This window comes from Balaenoptera borealis, assembly GCF_965194805.1.
Source record: "Balaenoptera borealis genome assembly, chromosome: 1".
In the NCBI taxonomy this organism is placed as follows: domain Eukaryota; kingdom Metazoa; phylum Chordata; class Mammalia; order Artiodactyla; family Balaenopteridae; genus Balaenoptera; species Balaenoptera borealis.
Genome location: NC_138860.1, coordinates 31,949,099 through 31,965,800, shown reverse-complemented (window position 1 = coordinate 31,965,800; position 16,702 = coordinate 31,949,099). Strand labels below are relative to the sequence as shown.

The following is a 16,702-nucleotide window of genomic DNA, read 5'->3' as shown; positions in this document are numbered from 1 at the left end:
CAGTAGGTTCCCACTAGCTATCTGCTTTACACCTGGCAGTGCACACACGTCAATCCCAATCTCCCAGTTCATCCTACCACCCACCCCGTGTCCACACACCCGTTCCCTATGTCTACGTCTCTATTCCTGCCCTGCAAATATGTTCATCTGTACCATTTTTCTAGTTATCATTCTTACTTTATAAAAAAGTAAATTGGGGCTTAGAGGGCTGAGTATCTTGCCATGGGAACATAGTTCCTTTGTGGTGGAACCAGGATGAAAACCCACATGGCCTGGGTCTGACTCCAGAGCTCACGCCTGGGTTCCAGCCATACACTGTCCTCCTCTGTGGATAGCACTTTGGCTGTGGCCTTGTGAGTTTGAGGTAAAAGGAGTGAAATCATTTCCTCACCACTTTCCATCTGCCATCATTACCTAAACTTGGCTGTGAATTGCGGAGAGAGGAGAAGCATTTTTTACTCCTCTCTCTCACTCTACTTTTACTGGTCTTGTGTCATTGTTCTCCATTACCTGGTTGGTGATATAAAGACTCAGGTTAAAGGTGGGGAAGGGGAATCTTGGAACCTGCAATAAAATCACCTATTAGTTTCTTATTAAAATAAAGATGTACCTATCTTTAAGATAAATACAATCTGACCACACACACACACACACACACAATATAAGGATAGAAGTGCACATGAAACATTTTTCCCTTTAAAACATATTTTGTCACTGTGTACTTTTGAATTTAAATTTATAAAACATTTGTTCAGCACCTTTTCTGCGCAAGGCAGTGATGAGTGAAAACCTACCCTCTCACTTCAAGGAGTTTATGGTTTAGGGGAAAGACAGACTTTTGACTTTAGCTGTAATCCAAGTCAGAATTAGAATAGAATTCTAAACACTAAATTGTAACTGGAATGTGGAGGCTGGAATGGAGGATAGGACCAGTTTTTGAGATGTGTCTGGAAAATGAGTGGGATTTGATGGGGGAAAGAGTGAGAGAGCAGAAGATGTGGACGGGGGTAAGACAGTAGGAAAGTGTTTGAAAATTTCAGAATATATTCAAGAATACAAATATGTTTTTACTGAAGATAGTCATGAGAATATACTTTTTAGCACCATTTTAAGACTGTCCAATGTGTCACGTGAGGGTTAGTGTTCTTGAGTCTATTGTTTTTAATGAGTGCATTTATAAAGGCTTTCTTCCTAATAAATTCAATGCATATATTTTTCTTATGAATTTAAGTACAAATACAGAGATCTTTAGGGGACATTTTCACTTTAAAGTGTCATTAAACATTTTTTTAAAGCCATTTACTTTTTTGCCAATATTTTAGCATTTTAAGATTTTTGTTAATTTCACTAAATGACCAATTTACTACAGCTACCAAATTACTGAGTTACTGACAACTTACAATTTTTTTTTTCTTGGGAAGATTTAAATACTTCTGAAAATTTCTGTGAGCTTTGAGTTGTCTGGTTTTCATCACGTACAACTTGTTTTTGAGACAGCTCCCTCTGGTTTAGAGGTAGGTGGTAGAGAGAGAGGGGGCTTCTAAGGAGCACAGAATGGGAAACTGGATGAAGGTGGTCAGTGGTCCCACTTTTCCTGCGACTGTCCCAGTTTTAGTACTGAAAGCCTCACATCCTGGAAGACCCCCTCAATCCCAAGCAAACAGATGGTGACCCTGTGCTGGAGAAGTGGGGCAGTGTGAAGATTTTTGTTTCTTCACACTTTTAGACCAGGCTGATTTATTCCATATACATTCAACATTTATTGTTATAAACAAATTTGCTATTATGTTGATTGAATTTTTGGCAGAACTGAAGTCATGAATAGGGCATGTAGGATGAGGCGTAGGGTTATGTGAGTATACAGGTAGCAGGAGATTGGATTGGAGGAGTGGAATGATCACAAGTTTTAGAAAGTTAAGAATCTGACTTGAGTCTTCACTCAGTCAAAGAGTTAAGCTTCTGCATACAGTATGAGGGGTACCATAAGCTTCCCCCTGCCAAGGAGCACGGTGAGAGCTTTGGGAAAAATAGTGAGAAAATTGCCTTGACTTAAGTGGGCATCTGATGACAGTATAATTAAGGGTGAATATGAAACCATCTCAATCTATGTCAGGTTTTAGAGTAAAAAGTGAAACCCTGTATTTTACTGAAAGTTAATTTCATATATCATTTTAGATATAAGGACTATCTTTTAAGTAAACTAAGGGTATGTGAGGTTTTTCCCAGTTATGGGGTAAAAATGACCCAATAGAGCTATTAAAGCCGTCTCTGGTTAATGAATGACCAGAACCAAGAAACACACCAGCCATGTTTCTCTCTCTCCCCCACTTCCTTCCTTCCTTCCTTCCTCCCTCCCTTTCTCCTTTCCTTTCTTCCTCTCTCTCTCTTTCTTTCTTTCTTTTTGGTGGCAAAATTGATGCTTTGAAAATTTTGAATTGACCCAATGGATTATTGTTCTTGTTGATAGTTGCCATAAGAAACTTATATAGATATAAATAGACATATAAGTAGGTAAATAACAGATCGATAGATATAACTCCTTTTCTCTGTCTCATCATTTCTCTCTTTTCTTTCATTTGCTTCCACTTCCCTAGTTCTTCTGCCATTTGCTTGTTCAGATCATCTCTGTCGGCTCACCTGGCCAATTGCAATAATCTTCTAAATCAATCTTCCTGTCTCTTCTCTCTGCCTCTTTCAGTCTATCTTGTCCAACTCTGTCACAGTGATCCCTCAAAACCACAGCAAACATGTCACTCAAAAAAAAAAAAAAAAAATCAGTGGCTGTCCATTTCCTAGGTCCAAACTCCTGATGTTGGCACTGAAAACTCAGTAAATCTCAGTTCTAATCAGTCCTTCTATCTTTCACTATTTTTTCCCTATCACACATTCCTTACCTGCCAAACAAATTGAAATACTAAGTACTGTTGCCCAGAAATAACCTTTACCTTCTATACCTCACTGCTGTATCTTTCTCAGTTTTCACTTCTGGCATAAAATGTCTTGCATCCAATGCTCCAAATTTCATAGCAACATCTGCTACCTCAGATACAGCCACCTCCATAAAGCCCACTCCCTTCTCTCTACCTGGAAATAACTGGCCTCCTGAATATGCCCCTGAAGCAGATAATATATGCTATCTTTTATTGCAAATATTTGTGCTTAATGTCTCTTCTTGTACATTCAGTTATAATCTCCTTGAAGGGATGGTTCCATGTTTTTTCCTAGTGATTATGACAAGTGAGAATTCAATAACTATTTATTAAGATGAGTTCTTTCAACAGAGAAATATTGAGGAAACATCAGATGATGTGTCCTCCAAGAGTTCCACATGGGGCCCTTGATACAAAAGGGAAAATGAGAGCCAGGCCCTCCTCTGGGCCATGGAGAGTCTCTGATCCAACTCTGTTCCAAATGACCTTGGTCGCTGCTCTGTTGGCAACTGTTCTTGGTGAGTAATGGGAAGACAAGGTCAGATTGTCACTATACAACTGCGTTCATCAACACATCCTACATAAGAGATGACTAATAGATACCCATCTTTAACGTTGTAGAGTGTATTTGACCACCTGAAATTTAGAGAAATTTGCTATAACCCCCCTCCCCCCCCACAAAGGGTTTATTTATGGTCCCTTTTGATACTCCCTTTTAGAACTTTCTCTCCAGGAACTCTTCAAACAATCTAACCTCAAAGCAAATCGTGACTTGGAATAAACACATATTATCTGCCACCTGACCATGAAGAGCTTTCATTGCCTGTGTGGTTCTTCAGAAAGTAGTGGGATGGGTGTAATTGTGCTGGGGCTCCTGCCCCTTTATTTAATTATTCCCAGGGAAGTAGAATTAAGACTTTACGTTTTAAAGACTTAATGAATCTCTACCTTGTGATGTTTTTTGAAAAACATCTGATTTTCAAATAAGCAGTCTATTCAAAATCCAAAAGGTCCAAAAGGACATAAAGGAAATACCTCCTCCTTCCTGACTCCTGAGGCAACTAATCTTATATAATGCTATTATTAATAAAAGATATATTTTTGCTCAGGCAAGAAGATAGGATTATATGGCATGGTATAGATGCCAATGTTCTGAGTAGGTAGATTGGAGAATCTAATAGCATGATGAAATTCAGGTCTGTTCATCCATTTTCTGACAAATTATCACATATACAGGAGAGGATGGATGAATTTTTCTGCCTTTTTCCATTATTATTGTCATCGCCATCAAGTAACAAACATGGATTATGGATTGTTCACTGTGTTCATTGAACAGTGGGATAATAGGAGTCATGATGAAGGAGAAAAGCATGATCTTTGTTCTAAATGTCCTACTACTGAATAACTGAGATGCTGTGTCCTAAGCTATAACTTGATTCTCCTCGTCATTTTGGTATCCAGGCAATTGTGGTCCTCCACCTTATTTACCGTTTGCTTCTCCGATAAAGAAGTTGTATGACACAGACGTCAAAACTGGAACTACACTGAGATACACCTGCCATCTTGGCTATAGTAAAATCAGTTCAAGTTCAGTTACTTGTAATGATAGAGGCTCATGGGACTATAGTGCTTTTTGTGCTAGTAAGTATCAACATTTGTTTTCTCACCTGTACTTTTGTTTTATTTGGGAAAGTTATCTTAGGAACTTAATAAATTCTTTAATTCAAATGAAAGTCTTTGATCAACGTAGTCTTCAAAATTAACATTACCTACAGTATATGGAGAAAGTCAGTTTGGAATATACACTGAGATATTTTTCTAGCAGTAAAGATATAGAATCTATTTCCCTTTTTTCCTTCTGTTGCCCTGTGACAAAGGGCATATATTTTTGAGAACATACATTTGTGTGGATAACTGGTCCATATAACACATCCTTTATTATCACACTGATCTAATCGAGCAAGCAAATCTGAGCACATTTTTTTTCTTCTTTTTAAAATGTACTCAAAAAATGGTATGAATGTTTACACTCACTTTTCCTCAAAATAAAAAATTCAGTAAGTCAGGATCAAAAATAAGCATTGAAAAAATTTTCTGGCTTTATGTGGAAGCAGAAGTTAAAGCCAATCAGGTTTTTTCCCCCCTAGTTTTGTCAGTAATTGTAATCATTAGTCATTATTTTCATTTTCCTCCTAGAGAAACGATGCAGAAACCTAGAAGACTTACCCAATGGGAAAGTGGAAGTTAAGACAGATTTTCTTTTTGGTTCAACTATAGAATTCAGCTGCTCAGAGGGGTAAGTATAAGGCAATCCAGAAGCAATACTTTTCTTTTCAATTAGTTTTTATAAGTAGGTAAAGTATTCTCATGTTTCAAAAATAAAATGTTGTAAAAAGGTATACATCCAGAACTTTCACTTCCACTCCATCTCATTCCTCTCTGCCCTCTGACAGGAAGTGACGTTAGTTTCTGATTCTTCTTTTTGTGTTTACATATGTAAATACAAGTGAGTACACATATTTTTATTAATATTTTGTCTCCTTTATCAACACAGAAGACAGCAGACTGCCTATGTTAGTTTGAGCCTTGCTTTTATTTTGTTCACTTAACAATATTGCCATGGATTGAATGTTTGTATCCTCCCCAAATTTATATGTTGAACCCTAATCCCCAGTGTGATGGTATTTGGAGATAAGGTCTTTGGAAGTTACTTAAGTCATGGGAGTGGAGCCCACATCATGGGATTAGTGCCAGTATAAGAAGAAACACAGAGCTAGTTTCCTTTCTCTTTGTTTCCACCATGTGAGGACCCAGCAAGATGACTGCCATTTACAAACCAGGACAAGCGCTCTTATCAGAACCTGACCATGCTGGTACGTTGATCTCCAAGTTCCAGAACTGTGAGAAATAGATTTCTGTTGTTTAAGCAACCAGTCTATGATATTCTGTCATAGCAGCTCAGACTGAGATAAATATGTACTGGAGATCTTTGATATTCATGTACTGTTTCCTCATTTTGTGTATGTATGTTTACAGCTATATAGTTTTCCAATGCATATATCATAGTTTATCATAGTTTATTTAATGGTTCCTACTGATAGACTTTTGTGAGTTTCCACTCTTGTGCTGTTACACACAATGCCCTGATGCCTAATTTTCTGTACATGTTATTTTACATGCATGCAGTTAGGTCTGTAGGATAAATTCCCAGAGGTAGGATGGCTGGATCACAGAGAAGATACTTTAAAATATTGATAAATATTGCCAAATTTCTCCTCATAGACTTTGTACAATTTTGTAATGTAAACAAATGTCTATTTCTCCACCACCTCTACAATTGAGTATTTTATCAAACTTTTGAATTTTTGCCTATTTAGATGGGAAAATAAAACTTCCCTGTAATTTTTAAAAACTTATTAACTTGAGGTGTGTAGATTGATATGCAGCTATAATAAATAGTAAAGAAAGATTCTATATACCATTTTTTTCCAGTTTGCCCCAATGGTAACATCTTGCATGACTGTAGTACAATATCACAATCAAGAAATCAACATTGATATAATCCATTCACCTTATTCAGATTTCATTTCTCTGTGTGTTTAATGCTATGCAGTTTTATCGTGTGTGTAGATATGTGTGACCATTACCGTGGTCAAGATTCAGAACAGTTCCATTACGAGGATCCTTGTGTTATCCTTATATAGACAACTCCCTCCCTCCCCTTTCCCTAACCTCTGGCAACCACTAATCCATTCTCCATTTCTATAATTTTGTTATTTCGAAAATGCTATGTAAATAGAATCACATAGCATGTCACCTTCTGAGGCTGACCCATCACTCAACATAATTCTCCTGAAATTCATCCAAGTTGTTATGCTTGGATACTTTGTTCCACTTTATTGCTGAGACAATATGCCATGGAATGAAATTTGTTTAGCCATTCACGTGTTGAAGTATACTTGGGTTGTTTCATTTTTGACCCTTAGGAATAAAGACGCTATAAACATTTACATACAGGTTTGTGTGTGTGTGTGTGTGTGTGTGTGTGAACTTAAGTCTTCATTTTTATTTTTCTGGGATAAATGCCTAGGTAGGTCACATAGTAGTTACACGTTTAGTTTTTTAAGAAACTGCCTGTTTTCCAGAGAGGTTGAATCATCTTATGTTCCCATCAGCAATGTAAGACTGATCCATAACATCCACACCAGCATTTGGTGTTGCCATTTATTTTAGCCATTCTGATAGGTGTGTAGTAATATCTCATTGTGGTTTTCATTTGGATTTCTGTAATAGCCAATGATGTTGAACATCTTTTTATGTGCTTATTTGCCATTTGTATCCTCTTCAGTGATATACCTGTTCACATATATTGCCCATTTTCTAACTGGATTATTTGGCTTTTTACTGCTGAGTTTCGAGAGGTTTTTTTTTTTTTTTTTTTTTTTTTGCATATTCCAGATACTCGTCCTTTGTTGGATATGTGGCTTACAGGTGTTTTCCTCCAGTCTGTAGCCTGTTTTTTCTTTTCTTTCTTTTTTTTTTTAACATCTTTATTGGAGTATAATTGCTTTACAATGGTGTGTTAGTTTCTGCTTTATAACAAAGTGAATCAGTTATACATATACATATGTTCCATATCTCTTCCCTCTTGCGTCTCCCTCCCTCCCACCCTCCTTATCCTACCCCTCTAGGTGGTCACAAACCACCGAGCTGATCTCCCTGTGCTATGCGGCTGCTTCCCACTAGCTATCTATTTTACGTTTGGTAGTGTATATATGTCCATGCCACTCTCTCACTTTGTCACAGCTTACCCTTCCCCCTCCCCATATCCTCAAGTCCATTCTCTAGTAGGTCTGTGCCTTTATTCCCGTCTTGCCCCTAGGCTCTTCATGACCTTTTTTTTTTCTTTTTTCTTAGATTCCATATATATGTGTTAGCATACGGTATTTGTTTTTTTCTTTCTGACTTACTTCACTCTGTATGACAGTCTCTAGGTCCATCCACCTCACTACAAATAACTCAGTTTCGTTTCTTTTTATGGCTGAGTAATATTCCATTGTATATATGTGCCACATCTTCTTTATCCATTCATCTGTTGATGGACACTTAGGTTGCTTCCATGTCCTGGCTATTGTAAATAGAGCTGCAATGAACATTTTGGTACATGAGTATTTTTGAATTATGGTTTTCTCAGGGTATATGCCCAGTAGTGGGATTGCTGGGTCCTATGGTAGTTCTATCTGTAGTTTTTTAAGGAACCTCCATACTGTTCTCCAGAGTGACTGTATCAATTTACATTCCCACCAACAGTGCAAGAGGGTTCCCTTTTCTCCACACCCTCTCCAGCATTTATTGTTTGTAGATTTTTTGATGATGGCCATTCCGACCAGTGTGAGACGATATCTCACGGTAGTTTTGATTTGCATTTCTCTAATGATTAATGATGTTGAACATTCTTTCATGTGTTTGTTTGTAGCCTGTTTTTTCATCCTTTTCACAGAGTCTTTCACAGAGTTAAGGTTTTTAATTTTGATGAGGTACAACTTTTCAATTTTTCTTTTATGAATTATTGGGCATTAAGCTTAAGAATTCATCACTTAGTCTTTGGGACTGTGTGCTTGTGTGGGTCTGTTTCTGGGTTTTCATTTTGTTCCATTGTGTCTATTTTTCTGCCAATACTGTGCTGTCTTAATTACTAGAGATATATAGGAAGTCAGTGTTGGGTAGAGTGATTCCTTCCACTCCCTTTTTGCTTTTCAAAATTGTTTTAGGTATTCTAGGTCCTGTATATTTCCATATAAGTTTTAGAATAAATTTCTTTATGTCCACAAAACTGTGCTAGGATTTTGGTAAGATTTGCATTCTCTATAGAATTTGGCATCATTAAAATGTTTAGTCTCCCAATTCATGAACACAGTACTCCTTTCCATTTACTTAGGTCTTCTTTGATTTCTTTCATCAAAATTTTGTAATTTTCAGCATACACTTTATGTACATATTTATTACACTTATATCATTTTCTTTGGAGCAATTTTAAATGGCATTGACTTTTAAATTTTGATTACCACATGTCTGTTCTTAGTATGTAGTAATGTGATTGGTCCTGTGTGTTGATCATTGTCCTGCTGTCATACTGTACCCACTAAACTAGTTCTAAAAGGTTTTTTTTTGTTTGTTTTATTTCATTTCTGTAGGTTGCTTGTGATCTTCTACTAAAACACTAATGTCCTCTGCAAATGGAAGCAGTTTTTTCCCCATTTACAATGTGTATGCCTTTTATTTCTTTTTCTTTCCTTATTGTGCTAGCTAGAACTTCTAATTCTATGTTGAACAGTGGTGGTGACTGTGGACATCCATGCCTTATTCCCGATCTTTGAGGAAAGCTTCAGTCTTTCATCATTAACTATGTTAGCTATAGGCTTTTTGTAGATGTTCTTTATCAAGTTGAGAAGTGTTCCTCTATTCTTAGTCTACTGAGAAGTTTTATCATGAAAGGTTTTGGATTTTTTTTTAACATTTTTATTGAAGTATAATTGCTTTACAACAGTGTGTTAGTTTCTGCTTTATAACAAAGCGAATCAGCTATACATGTACATATATCCCCATATCTCCTCTCTCTTGCGTCTGTCTCCCACCCTCCCTATCCCACCACTCGAGGGGGACACAAAGCACCGAGCTGATCTCCCTGTGCTATGCAGCTGCTTCCCACTAGCTATCTATTTTACACCTGGTAGTGTATATATGTCAATGCTACTCTCCCACTTCATCCAGGCTTATACTTCCCACTCCCCGTGTCCTCAAGTCCATTCTCTATGTCTGCATCTTTATTCCTGTAGTGCCCCTAGGTTCTTCAGAACCTTTTTTTTTTTTTTTTTTAGTTTCCATATATATATATATATTAGCATACAGTATTTGTTTCTCTCTTTCAGAGTTACTTCACTCTGTATGACAGTCTCTGGGTCCATCCACCTCACTGCAAATAACTCAAATTCATTTTTTTTATGGCTGAGTGATATTCCATTGTATATATGTACAACATCTTCTTTATCCATTCATCTGTTGATGGACACTTAGGTTGCTTCCATGTCCTGGCTATTGTAAATAGTGCTTCAATGAACATTGCAGTACATGACTCTTTTTGAACTATGGTTTTCTCAGGGTATATGCCCAGTAGTGGGATTGCTGGGTCCATGGTAGTTCTATTTTTGGTTTTTTAAGGAACCTCCATACTGTTCTCCATAGTGGCTGTATCAATTTACATTCCACCAACAGTGTAAGAGGGTTCCCTTTTCTCCACACCCTCTCCAGCATTTATTGTTTATAGATTTTTTGATGATGGCCATCCTGACTGGGGGGAGGTGATATCTCATTGTACTTTTGATTTGCATTTCTCTAATGATTAGTGATGTTGAGCATCCTTTCATGTGTTTGTTGGCAATCTGTATATCTTCTTTGGAGAAAAGTCTATGTAGGTCTTCTGCTCATTTTTGGATTGGGTTGTTTGTTTTTTTGATATAGAGCTGCATGAGCTGCTTGTATAGTTTGGAGATTAATCCTTTGTCAGTTGTTTCATTTGCAAATATTTTCTCCCATTCTGAGAGTCATCTTTTTGTCTTGTTTATGGTTTCCTTTGCTGTGCAAAAGCTTTTAAGTTTCATTAGGTCCCATTTGTTTATTTTTGGATTTTTTTTCCATTTCTCTAGGAGGTAGGTCAAAAAGGATCTTGCTGTGATTTATGTCGTAGAGTGTTCTGCCTATGTTTTCCTCTAAGAGTTTTATAGTGTCTGGCCTTATATTTAGGTCTTTAATCCATTTTGAGTTTATTTTTTGTATGGTGTTAGGGAGTGTTCTAATTTCATTCTTTTACATGTAGCTGTCCAGTTTTCCCAGCACCACTTATTGAAGAGGTTGTCTTTTCTCCATTGTATATTCTTACCTCCTTTATCAAAAATAAGGTGACCATATGTGCGTGGGTTTATCTCTGGGCTTTCTATCCTGTTCCATTGATCTATATTTCTGTTTCTGTGCCAGCACCATACTGTCTTGAATACTGTATCTTTGTAGTATAGTCTGAAGTCTGGGAGCCTGATTCCTCCAGCTCCGTTTTTCTTTCTCAAGATTGCTTTGCTTATTCAGGGTCTATTGTGTTTCCATAAAAATTGTGAAATTTTTTGTTCTAGTTCTGTGAAAAATGCCAATGGTAGTTTGATAGGAATTGCACTGAATCTGTAGATTGCTTTGGGTAGTAGAGTCATTTTCACAGTGTTGATTCTACCAATCCAAGAACATGGTATATCTCTCCATCTGTTTGTATCACCTTTAATTTCTTTCATCAGTGTCTTATAGTTTTCTGCATACAGGTCTTTTGTATCCTTAGATAGGTTTATTACTAGGTATTTTATTCTTTTTGTTGCAATGATAAATGGGAGTGTTTTCTTAATTTCTCTTTCAGATTTTTCATCATTAGTGTAGAGGAATGCAAGAGATTTCTGTGCATTAATTTTGTATCCTGCTACTTCACCAGATTCATTAATTAGCTCTAGTAGTTTTCTGGTATCATCTTTAGGATTTTCTACGTATAGTATCATGTCGTCTGCAAAGAGTTACAGCTTTACTTCTTGTTTTCTGATTTGGATTCCTTTTATTTCTTTTTCTTCTCTGATTGTTATGGCTAAAACCTCCAAAACTGTGTTGAATAATAATGGTGAGAGTGGACAACCTTGTCTTGTTCCTGATCTTAGTGGAAATGGTTTCAGCTTTTCACCATTGAGAACGATGCTGGCTGTGGATTTGTCATATATGGCCTTTATTATGTTGAGGTAAGTTCCCTCTATGTCTACTTTCTAGAGGATTTTATAATAAATGGGTGTTGAATTTTGTTGAAAGATTTTTCTGCATCTATTGAGATGATCCTATGGTTTTTCTCCTTCAATTTGTTAATATGGCTTATCACATTGATTGATTTGCATATATCGAAGAATCCTTGCATTCCTGGGATAAACCCCACTTGATCATGGTGTATGATCCTTTTAGTGTGCTGCTGGATTCTGTTTGCTAGTATTTTGTTGAGGATTTTTACATCTATGTTCATCAGTGATATTGGCCTATAGTTTTCTTTCTTTGTGACATCTTTGTCTGGTTTTGGTATCAGGGTGATGCTGGTCTCATAGAATGAGTTTGAGATTGTTCCCCCCTCTGCTACATTTTGGAAGAGTTTTAGAATGATAGGTGTTAGCTCTTCTCTAAATGTTTGATAGGATTCGCCTGAGAAGCCATCTGGTCCTGGGCTTTTGTTCGTTGGAAGATTTTTAATCACAGTCTCAATTTCAGTGCTTGTGACTGATCTGTTTATGTTTTCTCTTTCTGCCTTGTTCAGTCTCAGAAGGTTGTGTTTTTCTCAGAATTTGCTAATTTCTTCCAGGTTGTCTATTTTATTGGCGTATAGTTTCTTGTAGTAATCTTACATGATCCTTTTTATTTCTGCATTGTCAGTTGTTACTTCTCCTTTTTCATTTCTAATTCTATTGATTTGAGTCTTCTCCCTTTTTTTCTTGATGAGTCTGGCTAATGGTTTATCAGTTTTGTTTATCTTCTCAAAGAACCAGATTTCACTTTTATTGATCTTTGCTATTGTTTCCTTCATTTCTTTTGTGTTTTTCTTTTTTTTTTTTCTATCACATCACAACCCCCACCCCCCACCTCTTTCCCCGCTTGGTGTCTGTATGTTTTTTCTCTACTTCTGTGTCTCAATTTCTGCTCTGCAAACTGGTTCATCTGTACCATTTTCTAGGTTCCACACGTATGCATTAATATATGATATTTGTTTTTCTCTTTCTGACTTACTTCACAATGTATGACAGTCTCTAGATGCATCCACATCTCTACAAATGACCCAATTTCATTCCTTTTTATGGCTGTGTAATATTCCTTTGTATATATGTACCACATCTTCTTTATCCATTTGTCTGTCAATGAGCATTTAGGTTGCTTCCATGACGTGGCTTTTGTAAATAATGCTGCAATGAACATTGAGGTGCTTGTATGCTTTTGAATTATGGTTTTCTCTGGGTATATGCCCAGTAGTGAGATTGCTGGGTTATATGGTAATTCTATTTTTAGTTCTTTAAGGAACCTCCATAATGTTCTCCATAGTGGCTGTATCAATTTACATTCCCACCAACTGTGCAAGAGGGGTCCCTTTTTTACACCCCCTCTCCAGCATCTGTTGTTTGTAGATTTTCTGATGATGCCGATTCTAACTGGTGTGAGGTGATACCTCATTGTAGTTTTGATCTGCATTTCTCTGATTATTAGTGATGTTGAGCAGCTTTTCACATGCTTCTTGGCCATGTGTGTGTCTTCTTTAGAGAAATGTCTATTTAGGTCTTCTGCCCATTTTTGGATTGGGTTCTTTGTTTCTTTAATATTGAGCTGCATGAGCAGTTTATATATTTTGGAGATTAATCCTTTGTCTGATGATTCATTTGCAAATATTTTCTCCCATTCTGAGGGTTGTCTTTTCATCTTGTTTATGTTTTCCTTTGTTGTGCAAAAGCTTTTAAAGTTCATTAGGTCCCCTTTTTTTAATTTTTGTTTTTATTTCCATTTCTCTAGGAGGTGGGTCAAAAAGGATCTTGCTGTGATTTATGTCATAGAATGTTCTGCCTCTGTTTTCCTCTAAGTGTTTTATAGTGGCTGCTCTTACATTTAGGTCTCTGAGTTTATTTTTGTGTATGGTGTTAAGGAGTGTTCTAATTTCATTCTTTTACATGTAACTGTCCAGTTTTCCCAGCACCACTTATTGAAGAGACTGTCTTTTCTCCACTGTATTGTATATCCTTGCCTCTTTTGTCATATATTAATTGACTATAGGTGCGTGGGTTTATCTCTGGGCTTTCTATCTTGTTCCATAGATCAATATTTCTGTTTTTGTAGCAGTACTATATTGTCTTGATTACTGTAGCTTTGTAGTATAGTCTGAAGTCAGGAAGTCTGATTCCTCCAGCTCCATTTTTTTCCCTGAAGACTGCATTGGATATTCAGGGTCTTTTCTGTCTCCATACAAATTTTAATATTTTTTGTTCTAGTTCTGTAAAAAATGCCATTGGTAATTTGATAGGGATTGCATTGAATCTGCAGATTGTTTTGGGTAATATAGTCATTTTCACAATATTAATTCTTCCAACCCAAGAACATGGAATATCTCTCCATCTGTTGGTATCATCTTTAATATCTTTCATCAGTGTCTTATAGTTTTCTGCATACAGGTCTTTTGTCTCTCTAGGTAGTTTTATTCCTAGGTATTTTATTCTTTTTGTTGCAATGGTAAATGGGAGAGTTTCCCTAAGTTCTCTTTCAGATTTTTCATCATTAGTGTAGAGGAATGCAAGAGATTTCTGCGCATTAATTTTGTATCCTGCAACTTTACCACACTCATCGATTAGCTCTAGTAGTTTTCTGGTGGCATCTTTAGGATTCTCTATGTATAGTATCATGTCATCTGCAAACAGTGACCGTTCTACTTCTTTTCCAATTTGTATTCCTTTTATTTCTTTTTCTTCTCTGATTGCCATGGCTAGGACTTCCAAAACTATGTTGAATAATAGTGGTGAGAGTGGACATCCTTGTCTTGTTCCTGATCTTAGAGGAAATGCTTTCAGTTTTTCACCATTGAGAATGATGTTTTCTGTGGGTTTGTCATATATGGCCTTTATTATGTTGAAGTAGGTTCCCTCTATGCCCACTTTCTGGAGAGTTTTTATCATAAATCGTTGTTGAATTTTGTCAAAAGCTTTTTCTGCATCTATTGCGATGATCATGTGGTTTTTCTTTATCAGTTTGTTAACATGAGGTATCACATTGATTGATTTGCATATATTGAAGAATCCTTGCATCTCTGGGATAAATTCCACTTGATCGTGGTGTATGATCCTTTTAATGTGTTGTTGGATTCTGTTTGCTAGTATTTTGTTGAGGATTTTTGCATCTATATTCATCAGTGATATTGGTCTGTAATTTTCTTTTTTGTAGTATCTTTGTCTGGTTTTGGTATCAAGCTGATGGTGGCCTCATAGAATGAGTTTGGGAGTGTTCCTTCCTCTGCAATTTTTTGGAAGAATTTGAGAAGGATGGGTGTTAGCCCTTCTCTAAATGTTAGATAGAATTCACCTGTGATGCCATCTGGTCCTGGACTTTTGTTTGTTGGAAAATTTTTAATCACAGTTTCAATTTCAGTGCTTGTGATTGGTCTGTTCATATTTTCTGTTTCTTCCTGGTCAGTCTTGGAAGGTTATAACTTTCTAAGATTTTGTCCATTTCTTCCAGGTTGTCCATTTTACTGGCATAGATTTGCTTGTAGTAGTCTCTTAGCATGCTTCGTATTTCTGTGGTGTCTGTTGTAACTTCTCCTTTTTCATTTCTAATTTTACTGATTTGAGTCCTCTCCCTCTTTTTTTTGATAAGTCTGACTAATGGTTTATAAATTTTGTTTATCTTCTCAAAGAACCAGCTTTTAATTTTATTGATCTTTGCTATTGTTTTCTTTCTTTCTATTTCATTTGTTTCTGCTCTGATCTTGATAATTTCTTTACTTCTGCTAACTTTGGGTTTTGTTTGTTCTTTTTTCTCTAGTTCCTTTAGGTGTAACGTTAGATTGTTTATTTGAGATTTTTCTTGTTTCTTGTGGTAGGCTTGTATAGTTATAAGCTTCCCTCTTAGAACTGCTTTTGCTGCATCCCATAAGTTTTGGGTCATCGTGGTTCATTGTCATTTGTCTCTAGGTGTTTTTTGATTTCCTCTTTGAGTTCTTCAATGATCTCTTGGTTATTTAGTAACGTATTGTTAAGTCTCCATATGTTTGTGTTTTTTACATTTTTTTCCCTGTAATTGATTTCTATTCTCATAGCCTTGTGGTCAGAAAAGATGCTTGATATGATTTCCGTTATGTTAAAATTACTGAGGCTTGATTTGTGATGCAACATGTGATCTATCCTGGAGAATGTTTCCTGACCCCTTGAGAAGAAAGTGTAATCTGCTATTTTGGGATGGAATGTCCCATAAATATCGATTAAGTCTATCTTATATTTTGTGTCAGATAAAGCTTGTGTGTCCTTATTAATTTTCTGTTTGGATGATATTTCCATTGGTGTAAGTGAGGTTTTAACCTCCCCCACTAGTATTGTGTCACTGTCGATTTTCTCTTTTATCGCTGTTAGCAGTTGCCTTATGTATTGAGGTGCTCCTATGTTGAGTGCATATATATTTATAATTGTTATATCTTCTTCTTGGATTTATCCCTTGATCATTACTTAGTGTCCTTCCTTGTCGCTTTTAACATTCTTTATTTTAAAGTCTATTTTATCTGATATGAGTATTGCTACTCCAACTTTCTTTGATTTCCATTTGCATGGATTATGTTTTTCCATCACCTCACTTTCAGTCTGTATGTGTCCCTAGGTCTGAAGTGGGTCTCTTGTAGACAGCATATATATGGGTCTTGCTGTTGTATCCATTCAGCAAAGCTGTGTTTTGGTTGGACAGGTTACCACAGGTTAATCCATTCACGTTTAAGGTAATTGTTGATATGTATGTTCCTATTACCATTTTCTTAATTGTTTTGGGTTTGTTTTTGTAGGTTCTTTTCTTCTCTTGTGTTTCCCACTTAGAGAAGTTCCTTTAGCATTTGTTGTAGAGGTGGTTTGGTGGTGCTGAATTCTCTTAGCTTTTGCTTGTCTGTAAAGCTTTTGATTTCTCTGTCGAATCTGAATGAGATC

The 16,702-nt window shown here is 36.4% G+C and overlaps 1 protein-coding gene across 1 annotated transcript in view; it reads left to right on the top strand.

Annotated features, from left to right (window-relative positions):
- LOC309614909 (C4b-binding protein alpha chain-like) overlaps positions 1–16,702 on the top strand; it is an 87,484-nt gene continuing 70,782 nt past the window's right edge. The window contains 3 exon segments of the mRNA XM_082363804.1: positions 1–3,448; positions 4,392–4,571; positions 5,127–5,226. Of these exon segments, the coding sequence (XP_082219930.1) occupies positions 3,265–3,448; positions 4,392–4,571; positions 5,127–5,226 (464 nt within the window). The 5' untranslated portion in view covers positions 1–3,264.